The following is a 19,063-nucleotide window of genomic DNA, read 5'->3' as shown; positions in this document are numbered from 1 at the left end:
CAATGTAATTCCTGACTTCTAGTACAGTGTAAGTCAACCCACTCATACATTTTAATTGAATATATGTAAGTTTAGTTTGAGGTTTTAAACTTTGAGTTTTTCTTGTAGCACTATCCAGATGCTCTCATGGTTGCAAAACTTTAGTTTGCTCAAAGATATGAACCATAAGCATTCTTATGTTTTACGGTTTACAAGATAACTACCAGGGGGGGGGGGGGGGCTCATTCAAAAGTATGTGCTTTGCAGACACAATGCAGCTTGAGGCTTTGCCAGCTTGTACATGTACTCTACAATGACAGCTTACTCAATTTGTAGTTTGAAACTGTTTCTGTCTTGTGTGAACCATCATCATTTTTAGTAGATCATTGTTTAAAACGTCATGGTTTTGCAAACTGTTAAACTACGACAGTGTATGGCAATTTCCCCTGATGTATCCTTTGGTTAACCCAAGAACAAACTAAACATTCTGAACCTATTGCATTGTCTTGAGGAACCGAATGGTTCCTGTATTAAGCTTAAGGCAAGGTTCGACACTAACAGGCACCCAGGACACATGGGCACCCAAAATCCAAGTCAGGGTCTTCAAAAATTTGCAATTTCTACATAAGGCTCATGCGTACAGATTGCAAAAACTTCAATCCAGACCACCTCCCCAAAACTTAGTGTGGAGCCCTGCCTATAGTAGTTCACAAAATTCAGGAGTCATCAGGTTTTATCAAGCACTGATTTTAACAAGGATTACTCCTTTGATAAAGGCATTACAAATACCAGTACAGCCAGACTAAGTGATTGGTATCCCCAGACCCCAGGTTAGGTTGTAACCAATTCAATTATTTCCATCCCCTTGGCTAAATACAGGATTCTCTAGGTTCTTGTAACAAGTTTCCCTTGAATTTTGAAGATGGGTACTAAACAAAACAAAGATTGCAGGCAAATACTCTTGTCAGTCGTAGTGCGTAACCGAGTGTCTGAACTAAGAGACTGTGCCAATTGCCAACTACATGGTTTAGTAAACCCCATAGGCTAGGCTCTGCTCCAGTTTCAAATTATAGTCTGTGTCTGTAGACCAAACAAAACACATGCACAATCCACCCCTATCCTTTATGTTTTTATGTACATGTATGGATAATTTGTACCGGTATTCATTGAAATAAAGATGATTTTGGACTCCGATTTTGGAGTGTGCATGTGTACATGTGAGTAGACTATTCAGTTATGCAAATCCTTCATTTTACATAAGAAGAGATTTTGTGTTACAAGATCTATGTTTAAGTTCTATAACATGTCTCTTATATATATATATACATGTAGTTTAGCTAGACTGAGTGAGAGGGGTGTAACATTTAGGTAAGTCACTTCCCTGGCTGATGTACATTGTACATCAAGGTATGCGATAAAAGGTGTTTGGTTACTTTATACATACATTTGGTAACATAAGGATAAACAAAATTTGATACATTCAACAGAGATGATGCAAGTTTAATGAACTTTAATAACAATATGCATTCACCCGTCATATTAATTCATTTGCTCTTATAATTGAAGGACATTATATACTTAAACCTGGCTGTCGAAGTGGCCCCCCTCTCCGCTTGCCTACTATGATCATTTATTCTGTGTAAAAAAATATACATTAATTTCTGTTTCATGGGAAGTCTGGCTTTAATTGGTGGGATAAAGTGCAATTTTTCTATTTTTTTTCCCTCTATTTTTTCTATTTTTTAAAACTAGGTTTCTTTTAATGCTTCTTTTTGTTGTTTTCACTGACACTTTGTATATATCGTCTTTGTTTTCACGAAGTGACGGTAGTGAGGAAAATCGTAACGCAAAATGAATACAATTTTTTTTTCACTACCGTCACTTCGTGAAAACAGCGACGATATATTGCCACCATCTCCATTATAGGAGTGAATGGTACTATAATCTGTGTTCATGGACATATATCACCAACTTTTTACTGTTTCCCTTTATTTAGGTGGCCGCTATTCACAATCTACTTTAAGCTTTGAATAAGTTTTCTTTCATGACAGTGTAAATGATTTTTTGAAAATCATTTAATTGTTAAAGTAGATATTCATTGATTTTAAATCTAGCTTTATTGTCATTATTGCAAAGTTGAAACTTTGAATTGACAAGGTTGTCAAAATTCAATGCTTGGAAACATTCGAAGTAATGATTATTATAAATTACAAAACGCTTAAATACAGCCCCGGCATAGCACCTGAATAGCTCTCCGAACGCTGCTGAGATGTGTGAGATCACATCAGGGACATGATTTGCACAAGCAGACGATGTCCCATGACATCTCACACATTTTCAGTGCCTGTGTTTTCATCTTATCTTGAGTTCTCTCTCTTACTTCACTACCGTCAGGCTAAATGTATAATATATTGCCTCACTCTAAACCCCGCGCATGGTTTTATTTTGATGACAAATGCAGCGATACAAAAATAAAGGAATCTGTCGCTTGTAAACAAAATGAGACGCCATTGTACATTCAGCTACAGACACCGCGGTATGTTCGGCGTTTTAAGAGGGAACAAATGCCGTCCTTAATATCAATCCGGGGGCTTTTCAATTTGAAAGTCTGGTTTCTTTGATTGTTAATTAACCCCTATCCTGTGTATTTACAAGCAAAAGATTTTAGTTATCAGAATCGGGTCATGTCCCCTTTTGATCGGTTTGACGTGCCAGTACATTTATATACACTAAACTCATTATAATTTGACAAATAATAGCTTTGCAATTATGTTCATTCTTTATGGGATGTCGTCTGCTTGGGCAGTATTGATCCCTGTTGTGACGTCATTAAAACATCGTTATTTTTCTGGCAAATCTCTCGTATATTCCAGCTGCTATGGAGGTGGTTGTATTTTTATTTTTATAAATCACCCGATATGTAGCTGACCTCAATCTTGTACGATGGTCATCTGTTAGCTTACCAGTTTCTAGTGATACATTAGTTGACATATTTGTGATTTTCTTTGAATTTCACCTTTAAGTTTTTCCCAATATGAAGCTAATGTTTAATATTGTGACGTACTCAGCTATATCACTAACTAGCAGATAAATTGGGTTAGTGCTTCATATTATTATTGGGTTGGCATTGACATAATTAAGCAAGAGATTTTTACATTGGTTTTAAATTGATCACCCCATAAAGATCTTCCAAGGCTTTTCAATCTAAAACGAGATCAAGGGGCGATGAAATGGTTCTATTCGAGACATTTTTTAATGGTTCTATTTGAGACATTTTGTACCATTATAGCATGTTTTAGTGATGTAAGTGATCATTGTAATGTTTACTTTCCTGGGTCATTATCTCCCTATGCTCGTATAACAATGAAACTTTATGTGTTTGTTTCTCTGTAAAAGAGGACAGGAGCTGGCTACTTATTATCAAGAGGTCTATTTGTTCAAGCACCTCCCTATGTGTAACCTGTCTTGCATTATTCATGGACCAGAAAACATTAATTTACCAGTTTATATCAAAACACTGTGCAGACATCAGGAGAATGTTAACCATTCATACCTTTAAATATAATCCAAGACTTATTATTCAGATTATTTTGAATTTTTGAATTGTAATATGTTCATGTTTATGTATTGTCCTGTGATTTTTATGTTATTTTGTAATCTTATTATGTTTGTCATTTGTAAACTTTGAAAAGACCGATTGTTCTCTCTTATCTCATTCTACTTATTGTATTTAACATAACCAACTATTTAGTCAGTCTGTTGCCCATCAGATAATTATACCAAATAGTACAGCTTTATATTCAGGTTGGACCTAACTTCAAATTGCCTCTTTTTATAACACAGAATTTATATTTTCATTAATTTCTCAAAGTGATTTGGCAGCAAAAGGGATACGTGTAGGGGCCTTACTACCTTCTTTTAATCTTGGCCTAATTTGAAAATAAGAAAATATCAAGCAGGACTTAATGTAAAATTTAGTTCTCTCTAATGCCAAAATTTGTAGAAGGGACCGTTTGAGGGACCCAATAATTTGCTCCGTTCCCCCCCTCCCCCCCCCCCCCCCCTGCCCACCTCTGACATAAATTTAGTGTAGAGGCGAGCCCGGCAATATATGGCTATCTTTATATTTATATAACTACATGCATTATATAACAATGAAAATACAATGAAAAATTCAAGTTGTTACCCGCACGGAAGGGTACTGATCTCTTTTTGTTGTTTTGTTAAATTTTCAATAATCGGGTTGGGTACCAGCTATTACAGTGTCAGTAGTCACTATCAACCAATTTATTACTTACCCATAACAGGTACCTACAGGTACCTATTCTTAATTACCTCACTTCAAGATTGAAAAACCACTAATCAGTGTAGTGATACTGGTTTGTTTGCTAGGTGCTGTAAAAGATCCCTTCTTAGCAAAGAGCGCTCCAGGCCTTGAGAGGTAATTCTCTCTGTCTTATCGGTCAAGATTGAAGAACAAAGATATCAGGGGTTTGCTTAGATTTTCGGTTTAACATCTTCACATTGAATTATCTTTAATCAAAATCAAGCAAACTTGGTAGTGTGCTATAGATTGTAATAAGTTATAGGAACAGTCATTCCATACCGTGATGCATAAACATACATTAGAATTGTTGTCGACTCTGTTTGTACAAATGTACTGGGCATCTTGGAATTTGTGTTGCTTTAAAATTAATGTTAAAGAGAAGGTTGAGTTCTGGGAAGAGGTGAAAAATAATTTGTGAGCATTACTCATTCTTATTATGCAAGTGTTTAAGAACATCAGTTAAGACATGTTCCCTGAAAAGCATGGCTCTTCAAATGCCTTCATATTCTAAATATGCATGTAACATCGTAAAAATCGGGGGGGGGGGGGGGCCGGCTTTTTACGCCACGTGTTCGTGTAGTCCCATATACATCTTTCTGTGCAAGTGTTTGTAACTTTACCAAGACTTGGCCAAATTTCTTATCATTTTGATGATTCCAGAACCTTGCAATACACACAAATTCTTAGATGCTAGATGATCAACCTTTTCTGGTCGGTTCCACACCGTTTCTTTCACAATGCAATCGCATGACCAGAACTCAACTTCATCTTTAACCCATGGCCTACAGGGATGGCTCCTGTGATAAAGCCTATAGGGTGAGAAAAATATGTAGTCAGTGACTTAATCTGACTTGTTTTTAAAACAAAATTTGCACTGAGATTTTCATCCAAAATGCTTGTAAGTTTTAAAAAATAATTTTAAGAAGGGCTGAAAGAAGATGTTTTATGTTTTTCTCTTCAGTCAAGATGAAATTTACTACAAAATAAATTATAATTTGAATTTGAATTGTGACCACTATTGGCCCTTTGATGAGATGACTAGTTGCCAACCAGTGATTTAGAGGTACTCTACATCAACTCTGAATTTGGGGATACATTTCATTGCCAACTTACCTAGTCAGGTTTTGTGAATAACTGACAAATAAAATAGATTTAGTTGATAACTGTAGACCATTTAATTGCCAACTAGGCTTTATGCATAGGGCCTAGATGCAAACTATAAGTTAGTAAGTTTTTATGAATATGGGCTCTAGTTGTCAAAAGCTCACCTGTTACAGCCCTCAGCAGGCAACAACAGTGTGTAGGATTGGAGAGTCACCCCACCCCCCCCCCCCCCCACACACACACACTTCATTTTTTTTAATCACAAGTAATCACAGAAAGTAAAGAAATGTTTGGGTTTCATGTTAGTCCACTTTCACCCTGGTTTTTGTGTGTTTTTACTCGGCTAGTTTATCCTCATGAATATTCACAGAGGTGAAATTCCTCCACTTCCAGACTCACATGAAAGGATTCTGTTGAAGGATGTAAACATACTGGTAAGAAACAATAATCTGCTTACCATGCCAAATGGTTGGATGGAAAGAAGGAATATATGGCCAGAGAGAATACAGTATACCTGTAGTACAAATATTACAGTCACATTTTTAGTGGCACCTCCCTATAGACTACCAAAGTGCTAACGTGGTATTCGCCCTTCGTCCAGGTTCGTGGTTCTAATGTGTGCAAATCATTCAAGCAACTGGAGCAGGGCAAATGTAGTGTTAGGGGCTGGTGTGATCACCACACCATTGTTTGACAATTTGGCCAGTATTTAATGTCTGTACTCACCAATATTATCCCCCTCTCCATGGCGAAAAGATATATAGAACCTGTCTAGAAAGGTGACCTGTCTGCAGGTGCCACTCTCTCTGTTTAGCTTAATATACAGGTTTCATTTGAATGGATTTTACAATGAAGTGGCTAATGTTATTCTATATAAAAGGATATACATGTATGTAGTGCCCAATGCCCATTCCACTAAAATTTCCATGGTTTTAGACAACCTTGAAGTTTTACAAATGTTGCATAAAGTTTTACTTAGGATATTTTGTTTCTGAATATCATTAGTAAAACATTTTTTCCCCTGATATGTTTAATAGATAATGATAAAGGGTACATGATGTAGAAATAAATTTTGACAAGTAACCATTTCTTTGCATGGTCAAACTTGTGTACTCTGTTTGTCTAGCATATATATTGAATGCAACTTTCTTCTTTGTGGATATTCAAATCTATAGATTTGTAAGACTGCTTATCTCGTGTGGAAGTGGATCTTCTCTTATATCAAAGGTGTATTGTCATCACAAGTCTTTCTTATCTCAATTGTTGAATTATCTTTCAACCCTCACCTCTTTTGTGACCTCAGTGGGAAAAAAAAATGCCATATTTGAAGGATCATCAAATAGTGTACCTATGAATGACTTTCAATTCTCTTTCATAGCCTTTCCTGTATGTTTGTGTTCATACACTCAGCAAAATAGTGGACACTATTTATGATTAAGATTTTCAAATAAATATGTACTATAAACTTTCATATATCAAAATAAACATAAAGTTATCCTCTTTTAAGATGATATACAGTTGGATTCATAATATTCATGCATGAGTGAGCAACCGAGCATAGCAATTTAACAATAAATAAATGCCATAAAGAAAAATCTGGTTATTCAAATAAATGTAGTTGATCATTTTTCATCTTGTAGAGTCAAATTAAAACAATGGTAAAGAAAATATTGACAAGATACATGATAGGAGGGGCATCTTGACCTTGCTTGTCAAAAGCATGCAGTCCTGAGACTACAGTTGACATCAAGAGCTCAATCCTCCTCTTTGTTTCCCATTGAGCCCGTCCAATCGTTGTTAATTTCCCTTTAATTTGATATATATTTTGTTATATTTTATCAACGTTTTTGGGGGAAATTTTGAACAGTAGACAATGTCCATTTCTTTTTTTGTTGCTGAGTGTATGTATCCAGCCAGTGTTTTTTTTTAAAGTCTTCTACATTGTACCCATTTGGTCTATCACTCATTTGGTCTAATCGCCAGTCGGCCCACTTCCCAGTTTGTCTAATGCCCATTTGTCTACCATCCATCATTTAATCATGAATAATAATGATCATCAAATGATTATTGGACCTTATTTATGGTAGACGAAATGGGCATTAGACAAACTGGAAATCAGGCTAATGGGTTATTAGACTATATGAACAATTATAAACAATAGAGGAAATGGATAGTAGACTAAGAGGTGATTAGACTAACTGGTTGTAGGACTTGTAAACCAAACAGCAATTCCCCATAGGTTAGATATGTATGAACATGTATATGTCTTCAGGGGACTGTTCAGTACATGGTTTAGTTTACAATAATTACCATACAATACAGTTTGAAGGCCTAAATGTGTTTACATTGACTAAGTTGTGCTTGTACTTGTTTTATCCCAACAGGGTACTTTATGTGAACAGGACTTCAATGAATGCAGTGTTATCGTTGGAACTGTCAATGATTGTCAGAATGGAGGCACATGTATGAACACACCAGGTGGATACAGGTAAGAGGACCCTATTGTTTAGTGTTATATTCAGATAGTAAATTCTGTTTGAATTTTTCGCAGGTGTGATTACCCTAGAAAGATACAGAGATAAAAGAGCATTGATGTGAATAGCACATTATTTAGGCTGTAATTGTTGTCAGGACTTAAGTGTTACTATTAGATTTTATTTTTCTGAGTTATGGCTCCAGGTAGGACAGACATCACTTTGAAAGGGACTTCAATGAAACATTTTTGAGCATACATTGGTGTATATGCTTGTTTGTAAAGCTAAATTAATCCTCTCTATGCTCATGCTCTATTTGTTTAAAGTACTGGTAACATAAATATATCAAATGCTGAAATCTTTAGTCTTTGAAATGTTGTCTGCATTACAATGTTGTATACATGTATTTGATATTTCTAGAAATTTGATCAGACAATACATCATTTTAATTTCTAACTTTTCAAAATTCTTTTCATCATGAAACCTGCAGTTGTGACTGTACAGCAGACTTCTATGGGTCTCTATGTACTATGCAATATGACGACTGTGCATCCAACTCTGTTGCTAATGTTTGTGATCATGGATATTGTGTCAACCTCCCGAGAGTACAGACAGGCGTGGTAGGTTGACTATTACTATCATTCTTATTTTATTCTGAAGGTATTCTGGAAATTCATCAGTTGTATGATAAATATATGGTATATGAGATATTTTTGGTCCATCAGAATAGTGTGTACCAGTAATGAAGTAGGAACCACAAAACTGTTATTTAATGTTCAACCTTTGTTACTACTGAATCAGGAGTTATTAATGAACAATGCTTGATGTGCACAAACCCATACTACCCTTGATCTTACTTGTGCATTTCCCTGTTAATCTTGCAGTATATCATATCTGTAAAATTTTGTTTGATAATCTTGTTAAGATTCTAGTACATTGTAGATTTGTTCTATCTCATTGATTTTACACTGTGTTACATGCACTTTGTGTTTTAATGAAAAACTCCCATTTTTCATCTGAATGTTTAACAATTTTCAGAACAACTGCATAGATTTTCTCAATAGACAAGAAGACTTTTCCACAGATCTTCAGGACCAGCATTTTCATGAAAACTTACAGTATGATCATCGTATGTATTTATTAATGGTTAGAAAGACTTTCAGGATAGCCACATTATATTGTCCACAATTTGTACCATTGATTCTCAGACTCGATTTGACTGTATCTGTTCGGACGGCTGGGATAAGGTCAGTGCATCTAATCCAGCTTGTAGTGCTGACATTGATGAGTGTTCAGCAGACAAGTATCCCTGTTCCGCCAACCCTCGAGTCAGCTGTACCAATGTGGATGGAACATACTACTGTGGAAACTGTCCTGCAGGTAAAGTTTACACTGCTATGTAAAAAATGCATGGTGCTTAAAATCTAAGAATGCCTTATACTGCTAAAATGTTATTTAGTAGTTTCGATAAAGCATGTTTTCTTTTATCAAACAAGGATTGCATTTCATTTTATTTTGATATGTTGGACATCAATTCAAAATCAAATCTAATCTTAAAGTGACATGGTTTTTTATTCAATTGTTCTCAAACAAGATTTGCATTTGCATGATGTTGCTATGTCAGACAAAATTTGATTAATTTTTTTTAAATATGATAAATACACATAATGCAAATCAAATCAAATCTAATGCAAATCTACTGCAAATATCAAGTGAAGCATATGGACCAATGTACGATTACTGCACACAAGTCATTTTAAAGGGGGCATAGATGATGATCCAATCAACATGTGTTAATTCTTCTCCCTCTTTCCTAGGTTACGATGGGAATGGTCACCAGTGTACTGACATGAATGAATGCTTGATTAACAATGGAGGATGCTCTCAGATGGTAACATGTTCAAACACAGATGGCTCTAGATCATGTGGGCCATGCCCAGCAGGTATTCAATACACTACATGTCTTTTAAATTACATCGTGAAGTAATTTTACAGCTTAATATTTGAGCAATTGGCATAGTGAGATATTTGTATGAAATGTTCAAATTTGCAATCGATGTTGTATTGTTTGAGCTATATGAAAGTGGATTCAAAATAGCCATATTTATCTCATTTGGATTTTGATACAAATTGTATCATTCATTTATTATTTGAATTCTATATTGTTATGATTTTAAAAAGTTGTCATTAAATACATAGTTAATAAACAAATTGTAAACATTGCATAATTATTCCTTGGTCTACTGCCTTGTAAGTTTTATATCAATAAACTGACATTTAATTAACATTGAATTGAATTGAATTACATTCAACCTCTCTGTAATAGCCACCAAAATAGATTGCTTACATTTACCTGCATTAGAGCAGTTATTTAGTAATCATATATCTTACATAACACTTCTTAGATAGACTACCTGAGCCTAAAAGCAAATTTGCTTGAAGTCGATGGCAGTCTGTGAACACAGATTTGAGTTGGCGCTATACACACTCCTTCAGAAGATCTTCACATTTGGTCTATTGGTGTTTAACTCCATAGAAAAAGTCAATACAATTTTAGGCATGGGTTATCAAATACCGTTTTAGGGTTAGTTGGTCCTGAACTAAACTTAATGCTATTGAGAAGAAATTGGTTGATTATGTATGTACATATTTTCATATATAGCTAAGCATTAAGATATTTCCTACTATCTATCACTGTGAAAATTGATAAAGGTATTTTAGATATAATAAACACATTATACACCCCAAAAACACCAAAAAACCTGCTATTCAGTTTTAAAAACTAGAGGTACATGTAGATAACACTTTTTATGTTTCTACGTGTCATTGTAGACATTGATCATTACTACTGAATTATTGTAGATTATGATATCTAAGAGAATTTCATGTTTTATTATTCAAAGCGATTATTACAAATCTTACAGCAGTTACAGTATTATTTTTTTTGAAAAATGTAGTTGATGTCTTGGCTGAGGAAATGAGCAAATAATAATGATAATGATATTTAACCAGGAAAAGGTCATCTGTATTACTACTCTTCTCCCTTAGTTCCTTTCAATCATATTATTTTCATGGTTAATGTTTATGGGTTTAAAGCCATACTGTATTAGAAGCACTACCGCAAAATCCCTTCTAGCGCCATCTCAGGTCAGCTGTAGCTGTATGGTCCCGTAACTCGATGCTTCCCTAGCTGCCGTTTGTTTTCGCATCGAGTGCTCTGTCTGCGAAATGGAAATTATTTATTGTTACGCATTGTTGGCAAGTTTACAATGGGATGGTGCTGTGCAGTAAACAGTACGCTAGGGTAGAAAGTTGATCAGTTCAGTATCGCTTTAAGGTTCCATTGAGTTACCCCTGCTAATGTGCTTTCTCTCTGCATGGTCTAGGTTATATTGGAGATGGGGTGACATGCACATATGTAGGTATCTGCAATGTTAATAATGGTGGATGTGACCCAATAGCAACCTGTCAAGAAAACACAGGTGAGCATTCTCAAGAATGGCACTCATATTAAATGATTTGTTTAAGAGTTTAGATGCCCAATATTTAATTTTAACTTGGTTTTATGTACATCTGCATGTGTATTCTAATATCTTGAAATTCACACAAGCTTGATTATTGTCTAGAGGAGATCTATTTACAAATATGTTATTCTTTTATTTTGCTTGGTTTTACTGTTTCAAATTAAGTTAAATATTTTAGATAGAGATTATGATTTCAAAGCCATATTGTCAGCCCTATTGTCACTTGTAAGCTAGAAGTGCATTAACTCATCACTTGATTTAGAGTTGAAACTCACCTGGCTCTAAACAGCAGAAGGTATATTCCACAGAGGAAAGTTCATGCAAAGCCGGTCACAGTATAAAATGACAATATTTGGATTACAGGTGTTCCAGATGGTCGCACATGTACCTGCCCCAGTGGAAAAACAGGCTCAGGAATCGGTGATGGGGGTTGCAGCTCCTCGGGCACCTCCTGTAATGATAATCCCTGCGTTAACGGACGATGTGAGTACACTGGCAGTGGGTACAGGTGTATCTGCGATCCTGGGTGGACGGGAACGAACTGCGATGTGAACGTCAATGACTGCTCGACCAACCCCTGTCAAAATGGAGGCACATGTACGGATGGTGTCAATGGGTTTGTCTGCCAGTGTCCCAGCGGCTGGACTGGAGATACCTGCTCAGAAACAAGTGTTGGTAAGGTCATCCTATGATATGCTTTTTTGCTCCTCGGCAGATTATTTTACTTTCTGTTTAAAAAAAAAAAATTCAACTAGCATTATACAGATGATTTTATGACAATTAAAGATGGTGTCAATTTCTCATGCAGCGCATACTACTGTGTAAAGTCTCCTATCTACTAATTTGTTAACCCTTACTGTACTGGGGGGGGGGGGGGCCTGGGAGGCCCCCCCTCGACATTTTCGGAGATCGCGCCGCAACCGCTCGGAATTTCGAATTGTCGTTTCATGACTTTTTTCCCTCAAGTCTTACGCCCATTTTGATACCATTTTCGTCAAAATCGGATATACCTGTAAGGTGTTACATAATAATTAGTATGCGCATGTCATCAAAAAAGTGCTATAATTGCATATATTCATGTACAAGCAGAAATGTGAAGATATGAATTGATATCAAATTGCCTTTATATGTTTCTCAAAGTAATTTGATGTATTTCAGAACAAAAGAATACATTAGAAATAAAACAATAGATATAATAAGAAATAAAAAACAATGAAATACATAAGAAAATAAATAGTTGAAAATCGCATCAAATTTACATAAATTATCATTATTAATTACATCAAATAACTATTTTGTGTTAGAAAAGAAGTTTCATATGAATAATGAGTTTCAACATTACAAAAGTGGAGTCTGACAATTTTTGTAATGATTCTAGTTCCCTGTATATTTCTACATTAGATATTCATGAATTTTACGTAATTTGCGTATTCATAATTTATGCAAATTAACCTATGCATTTTCAAATATTATAAAAATAATGAAACCTCATGAATTTGAGATGAAGGAAACATTTATTCAATACATTTTCAAGATTCTTCACAAGTCTACGGACAAATATGTAGAGTTTTCTGTAAAATGCATAAAATTAGCATTTTGCATAATTAATTAGGCTATAACGACAAAAATTTGCATAGTAGGAAAAAACTAATTATACCATCTTGTTCCTTACGTAAATATCTACAAACATGCAAATTTTCGCGTTCATCGGACATTCGACGACCAAGATCATAGGGGGGGGGGGCCTCCCAGGCCCCCCCCCCCCCAGTCAGAGAGTGCTCGAAATAGCCCAGTACAGTAAGGGTTAAAGGGAAATTTTACACTACAGTTAGAATGCCATTGTTAAACTACACTGTAGACTGAGCTTAAACCTAGCATCTGCTCTAGGTCATAGTAGAATATGGGCCTAAATGTTTAACAAAGCACTGCATCTAATATAAGTTGAAAAGTAACTTCCAGTAGTAGAGCCTTATTATTCATGACTTTCTACGATAATTTCTTTTTTCTCTTAGCCTGTGGAGCATTCCTGAGTGGTATCTCTGGTTCCTTTGAATTCCCTGGAGAGGGGCAGTTATACCCTCATGGAGTCAGCTGTGCTTGGGTTATTGATACTGATGATGACAAGGTAAATGCATGTATTGGACAGCATATATACACTATTTCTTTTCAGCTCCACTGATAAGGCAACAGGTTATTGGTGCTTGACAATTTTCCAAGCTGGAGTGGATTATCATATTGTGTTATAAGATGTAAACCAGTGCAAGAGTTTCATTTTCGTAAAATGTGCAATTGCATTTGGTTTAAACCCAAGTGCTAAAACCTCAATGTCCACATAAATTTTATGTTATTTTAGTTGAAATTTATTGTAGATTTAATATGGTAATTTGCCCTTGGACCTCTGTAGTGCTGGCTGTAATCATATCGAGCTGTATCTCTTCCTTTTGCTCTATAAGATAATACATTTCAAATTTCTATTCATATGTGTCTAAAATGACAGAACAGTTTTTACTTTGGTATAATGCTCATGATCATATGATAATATTAAGATGGGATCTTTAGGGGTGCTGAAACTAAATTCAAAATGTTTTATGAAATATGAATTGAACCACATTAAATTAGTTTAGGAATGAGTGTTTTAAGAGATCTTCTGAAAATGGTAATACAATTTATTTCTGACATTCACAGTGGGATGTTTCAGATTTGTATATGACTTTTGTCAACCATATTTGAGTCGAGGATAGTGAGGATTTCAGAAGTAGTAAGATCTTTGAATCTTCTATTACAGGTAATAAACCTCTACTTTGAGCGATTTAACATTGAAGAACACCCAGACTGCATTTATGACTTCCTCCAAATTAACGATGGGTCTTCTGCATCAGCAAACCCAATTGGAAAGTACTGTGGCTCGAACCCTCCTGCCAATATCACATCTACCCATGACACACTCTACATCTGGTTCTTTAGTGATATCAGTGTCAATAGTGGAGGCTTTAAGATCCTATGGAATGCTAGAGATCCAGGTGAGTTGCACATTTGTTACATCCAAGTTATTTTTAAAGAATCATATGTCTGCACCAGGTATGGGAATTTCAAACAGTCTTTGATGAGCTAGTGAATGAATATTTTTCTAGGTGCCATACAAAAGTGCAGTAACGTTTGGTGCTGTATTTTTCTGGGAGGTTGAGGCTTTTTGATGTGATTACTCTCAGCTGTTAACAGTAACAACACATACACCGTGATACCTTAAGTGGCTATTGTGAGCAGTTGCACAATACAAAAAAACACAACAGAATTTGCCTCATGAATAGTTGTTAATGATAATGATGTATGTATGATAGTTCTGTTTTCTTCTGCTATGTCTCCTTTCTTTGTGTTATGACCAGTGTGTGGTGGCCCTCTCATTGGTGCTAACCATGGCAATCTACAGTCACCTGGTTACCCTGGTGATTACCCAGTCAACCGTGACTGTGTCTGGACTATCACCGTGGATGCTGGACGTTATATCACCCTTGCATTCGGCGATCTTCACTTAGAGTCTCATCCTTCATGTGACTATGACTACCTCAGGGTAAGCAGAATTCTGGTTGTCATGAGAGCAATGTTTCATAAACCTTCCTAAGTACAAGTTTGCTGACATCCTAAGGATATATGTGTAGTAAAATTTTAAGGCGTTTTAATGATGTGATGGTTTCGGGATATGACACCCAGACTTCTTTTTACCAATGTTCTTTATAGATGACATCTTGTTAGCGAATATCAAGTCATGAATATTGTGTAGTCTGAACCATTTTGTAAATTCAATCTCAGAAACATTAACAAACATGTGAATGTTAATATATGCTTCCATAGATCATTGATGGCTTGAATGAAGCTGATCCTTTGCTAGGAACGTATTGCAACAGTCAAACACCTCCTCCTGTTGATACGACTGGACCTTATGCTTTCATCCGTTTCCATAGCGATGCATCAGCAACAGATACTGGCTTCCAGCTCACTTACACTTCTAGTCAAAGTAAGAATTTGGGTGTTTCCGAGAAGATATTAAAACAGATTTAATTAAAAATTCTTGATTTATGAGAGTGCTTTTAATTGTCATGTTCAAATATTTTATTTTAATATTGCCAAAGCAGGCTTCCTGTGTAGAAGCTAACAGTATACATTTAGTCCTGGTTTTCTTGATATATAAGCATTGAAAATGTATTTCTGATTTCTAAAGGATATTGTATAATGTACCCTTTTATATGTCTGTCTTTGATAGTCTAAGCTATGAAAGTCACTTTCTTTGATTATTAAATGAATAAAACTTTTGAAGATCTTTTTCACCCCATTGATTTAATCTGTTTTAGATATGAAAAACCTCATTAAAAGTATTACATATGGATTCAGTTCTTGTTATAGGTTTTACCGTACAAATTGTCTCTTTTAGTTGTTGTTGACATCTCCATCAAGCTCCCACAATTCAAAATTCAATTCAGTTCAAACTTTCAGTATCTTATTTATATTTACCACTCCTATTTCATCTTCAGCATTTTATTCAGATTGTGCATTACAATAGATACTGTTTTGTTAGTTTGTTCTATGTCCATTTAGCCTAAGGCATGTGAAATTCTGTTGTCAAAAAGATGAAATCCATTCATTTCTACAACTGTAATCATTTTCACTCACATTGCTCCACAGTTGATGCTGGTTGTGGAGGAGCCCTGACTGCTGATACCGGTATCATCATCTCTCCTAACTACCCAAACCCATACAACCACAACCAGCAATGTATCTGGACCATCCAAGTCCCATCTACAGAGGTCATCACATTTACTATTACTGACCTACTTATTGAAGAGTCAACCAACTGTGATTTTGACTATGTTGAGGTAAGGAATGGTGAAATATTTAGGAATGATAGTGGTGGTGGTGATCGTGATGGTGGTAGTGATCATGATGGTGGTGATGATTGTGGTGGTGGTGATGATGATGATGATGTTAGTAGTAGGAGGAGGGGGGAGAAGAAAGGGTGGAGGAGGTTCCCACAGAAGGAAATACCTGAAAAATCATAAAAAATAAATTCTTCTCGAAAGTCATGGAAATGAAAAAAAATCTCCCTAGATCATGGAAGGTCATGGAAATTGAGTGTTTGCCCTGTGTGGCTAGCCTTCCGGTTTGAACAGACAAAGTGCATTCAAGCATTGATAACATCACTGATTTGAATCCCTATTCCAAAACTGCAATGGAGGGGGAGAAGGAGGAAGAGGAGACAAGGAGAAGGGAAGGAGAGGAGGAGAATAAGGAGGAGGCAGTTATGGTGAAGTAAAGGTAGCAATGGTAGTAGCTACATAAAGACATAAGCCTCCAAATCTCTCCTTCATTTTGGGGAGTTTGTACCGATAAATAATGAAGGAATTACTTCAATACAAACACATTCTCTTTCCGTAGATGCGAGATGGATTCAATGAGAACTCTCCGTTCATTGGTCGTTACTGCCGTTCTGCTGACATACCAGGTCCAATCACTTCATCTTCAAACACTATGTGGATCCTGTTCCAATCAGATTCATCTGTCAATGCAGGAGGTTTCAGAGCTACCTATGAAGTTGGTAAGGATTCACAATTATATCCATGATACTAGGATGAATTTAAAGCGCTTGTTGTATCCTACTTTAAAGAAAAAATCCTAGTTAAGGGATTAACCAAGATGGCTTTCATGACATAAAATAGGTCTACCATGAAAAATGATGTTTCAATTGCGATGATGTCATACATTCAAAGCTATTGATAGGCATACAGCAATTTCGCCCCCTTCTGAATCTAGTCACTGTGGTCGTTCTAGCTTTAGACAAAAATGATGAGTTGATAATTATTCCCAGATTTTTTCTGTATAGTTAACACTTTTAAGTTTTTAATTTGTTGATGAGGGATATTAATCAATCATACCATGCACTCTGGCGTATTTGAAATTATCAATTTGGTTAGTGTAGGATATTAAGTAGAGAGCACCTGTTGCTACAGTATGTGTCCAACAAACTACTATTTCAAGATTTATGTTGCATTTGCAAATTCTCTCAACTGGACATAATGAATTGATTTGTTCTCCTGACAGCTTGTGGAGGTTTATACACGGCTCCTGCTGGTACTATCTTCTCTCCATACTTCCCCAACGCCTACCCTCATGAGAGGACATGCGAGTATGTCATCACCGCTGGAGATAACCAGGTCGTTACTCTCACCTTCACCTTCTTTGACATTGAAGGTCATGAAACCTGTGCATATGATTACCTGGAGGTAAGAGAATTAACATGTGCCTCTCATTTTGTTGACTTTAAAGAGAAGGTTGAGTTCTTGTGAAATAGAAATATAATTAGTGAGCTTTCTCATTCTATTTCTGTAAGTTTAAAAAACAAAAACATTATAGAAGAAATATCCTCTGAAAAGGATTGCTCTCAACAGGCGCTCATATTATTAATACGACAAGAAATGAATCAAAATATGGACCTCACTTTCATGTGTAGACCCATGTACAACTTTATGTGTGCAGTGCATTTGTTCTCCACTAAGATTGGGTCCATTTCTATTCACTTTGATTATTTCGAAACCTCTGAGGAAATGAAAAAGTAATATGTACGTATACTACATAATCAACCCTTCCCATTCCCTGCCAGACAGTTTCTTTCCAAATGTAATTGTATTACTAACACTCACCTTGTTATCTTGCAACATGCCTGTGTGTTTGTTTCCTTGATAGGTCATGATGGTGCCTCTGATAGTGCTCCTCTCATCTCTACCATGTGTGGTGATCAGATACCAGCTCCTATTACTACCACCGGTAGCAGCTTAACATGTCTGTGTGTTTGTTTCCTTGTTAGGGATGATGGTGCCTCTGATAGTGCTCCTCTCATCTCTACCCTGTGTGGTGATCAGATACCAGCTCCTATTACTACCACCGGTAGCAGCTTAACATGCCTGTGTGTTTGTTTCCTTGTTAGGTGCATGATGGTGCCTCTGATAGTGCTCCACTCATCTCTACCCTGTGTGGCGATCAGATACCTGCTCCTATTACTACCACCGGTAGCAGCATCTATCTTAAGTTTGGCACTGATGCTTCCATCGCAAACTTTGGATTCAGCGCTGACTATCAGTTTTCAGATGAAGGCAACCCAGGCATTGGTAAGGAACGGTTCCTTTGTTTGGAGCCAGAAGAGCATTAACTCCTTTTTGCTCCAAACAGACCAATTTGATGTTTGTACTAAGTCTAGTAAATATATTGAAAATCTGCAATTATAAACTCTTTGGCCCGTATTCTGAAGTCGTGTCTAACTCCTGTTTAACTAAACAGTTGTCTAAGTCCTGTCTAAGTCCCGTCTAACTTTAGACACAAAGTTGTGTCTAACTTTTTTTGGTATTCTGAAGTCATCTTTAAATAAAGTTAAACACGAAGTCCTGTCTAAGTCCCGTCTAACTTTAGACACGAAGTTGTGTCTAACTTTTTTTGGTATTCTGAAGTCATCTTTAAATAAAGTTAAACACGAAGTCCTGTCTAAGTCCTGTTTAACTTTAGACAACTGTGAGGGGTTGTTTAAGTCCTGTTTAAGGGCGCGATTCTGCTGCTTTTCAACGTCGAAGGTACACTCTACTATCTGACCCCGAACTTGCGGGGGAGAACGATGG

At 36.1% G+C, this 19,063-nt stretch overlaps 1 protein-coding gene across 1 annotated transcript in view; it reads left to right on the top strand.

Moving 5' to 3' along the window:
* LOC591417 (cubilin) overlaps nt 1-19,063 on the top strand; it is a 75,764-nt gene that overhangs the window by 10,161 nt on the left and 46,540 nt on the right. The window contains exons 6-19 of the mRNA XM_030972123.1: nt 7,795-7,898; nt 8,375-8,504; nt 9,093-9,264; nt 9,702-9,827; nt 11,271-11,366; nt 11,772-12,083; nt 13,421-13,533; nt 14,194-14,428; nt 14,792-14,976; nt 15,258-15,420; nt 16,086-16,276; nt 16,836-16,995; nt 17,499-17,680; nt 18,382-18,562. Of these exons, the coding sequence (XP_030827983.1) occupies nt 7,795-7,898; nt 8,375-8,504; nt 9,093-9,264; nt 9,702-9,827; nt 11,271-11,366; nt 11,772-12,083; nt 13,421-13,533; nt 14,194-14,428; nt 14,792-14,976; nt 15,258-15,420; nt 16,086-16,276; nt 16,836-16,995; nt 17,499-17,680; nt 18,382-18,562 (2,350 nt within the window). The remainder of the gene's footprint in view (nt 1-7,794; nt 7,899-8,374; nt 8,505-9,092; nt 9,265-9,701; nt 9,828-11,270; nt 11,367-11,771; nt 12,084-13,420; nt 13,534-14,193; nt 14,429-14,791; nt 14,977-15,257; nt 15,421-16,085; nt 16,277-16,835; nt 16,996-17,498; nt 17,681-18,381; nt 18,563-19,063) is intronic.

This window comes from Strongylocentrotus purpuratus, unplaced genomic scaffold, assembly GCF_000002235.5.
Source record: "Strongylocentrotus purpuratus isolate Spur 01 unplaced genomic scaffold, Spur_5.0 spur5_scaffold_6, whole genome shotgun sequence".
Lineage (NCBI taxonomy): Eukaryota > Metazoa > Echinodermata > Echinoidea > Camarodonta > Strongylocentrotidae > Strongylocentrotus > Strongylocentrotus purpuratus.
This window is presented reverse-complemented; position numbering and strand designations above follow the sequence as displayed.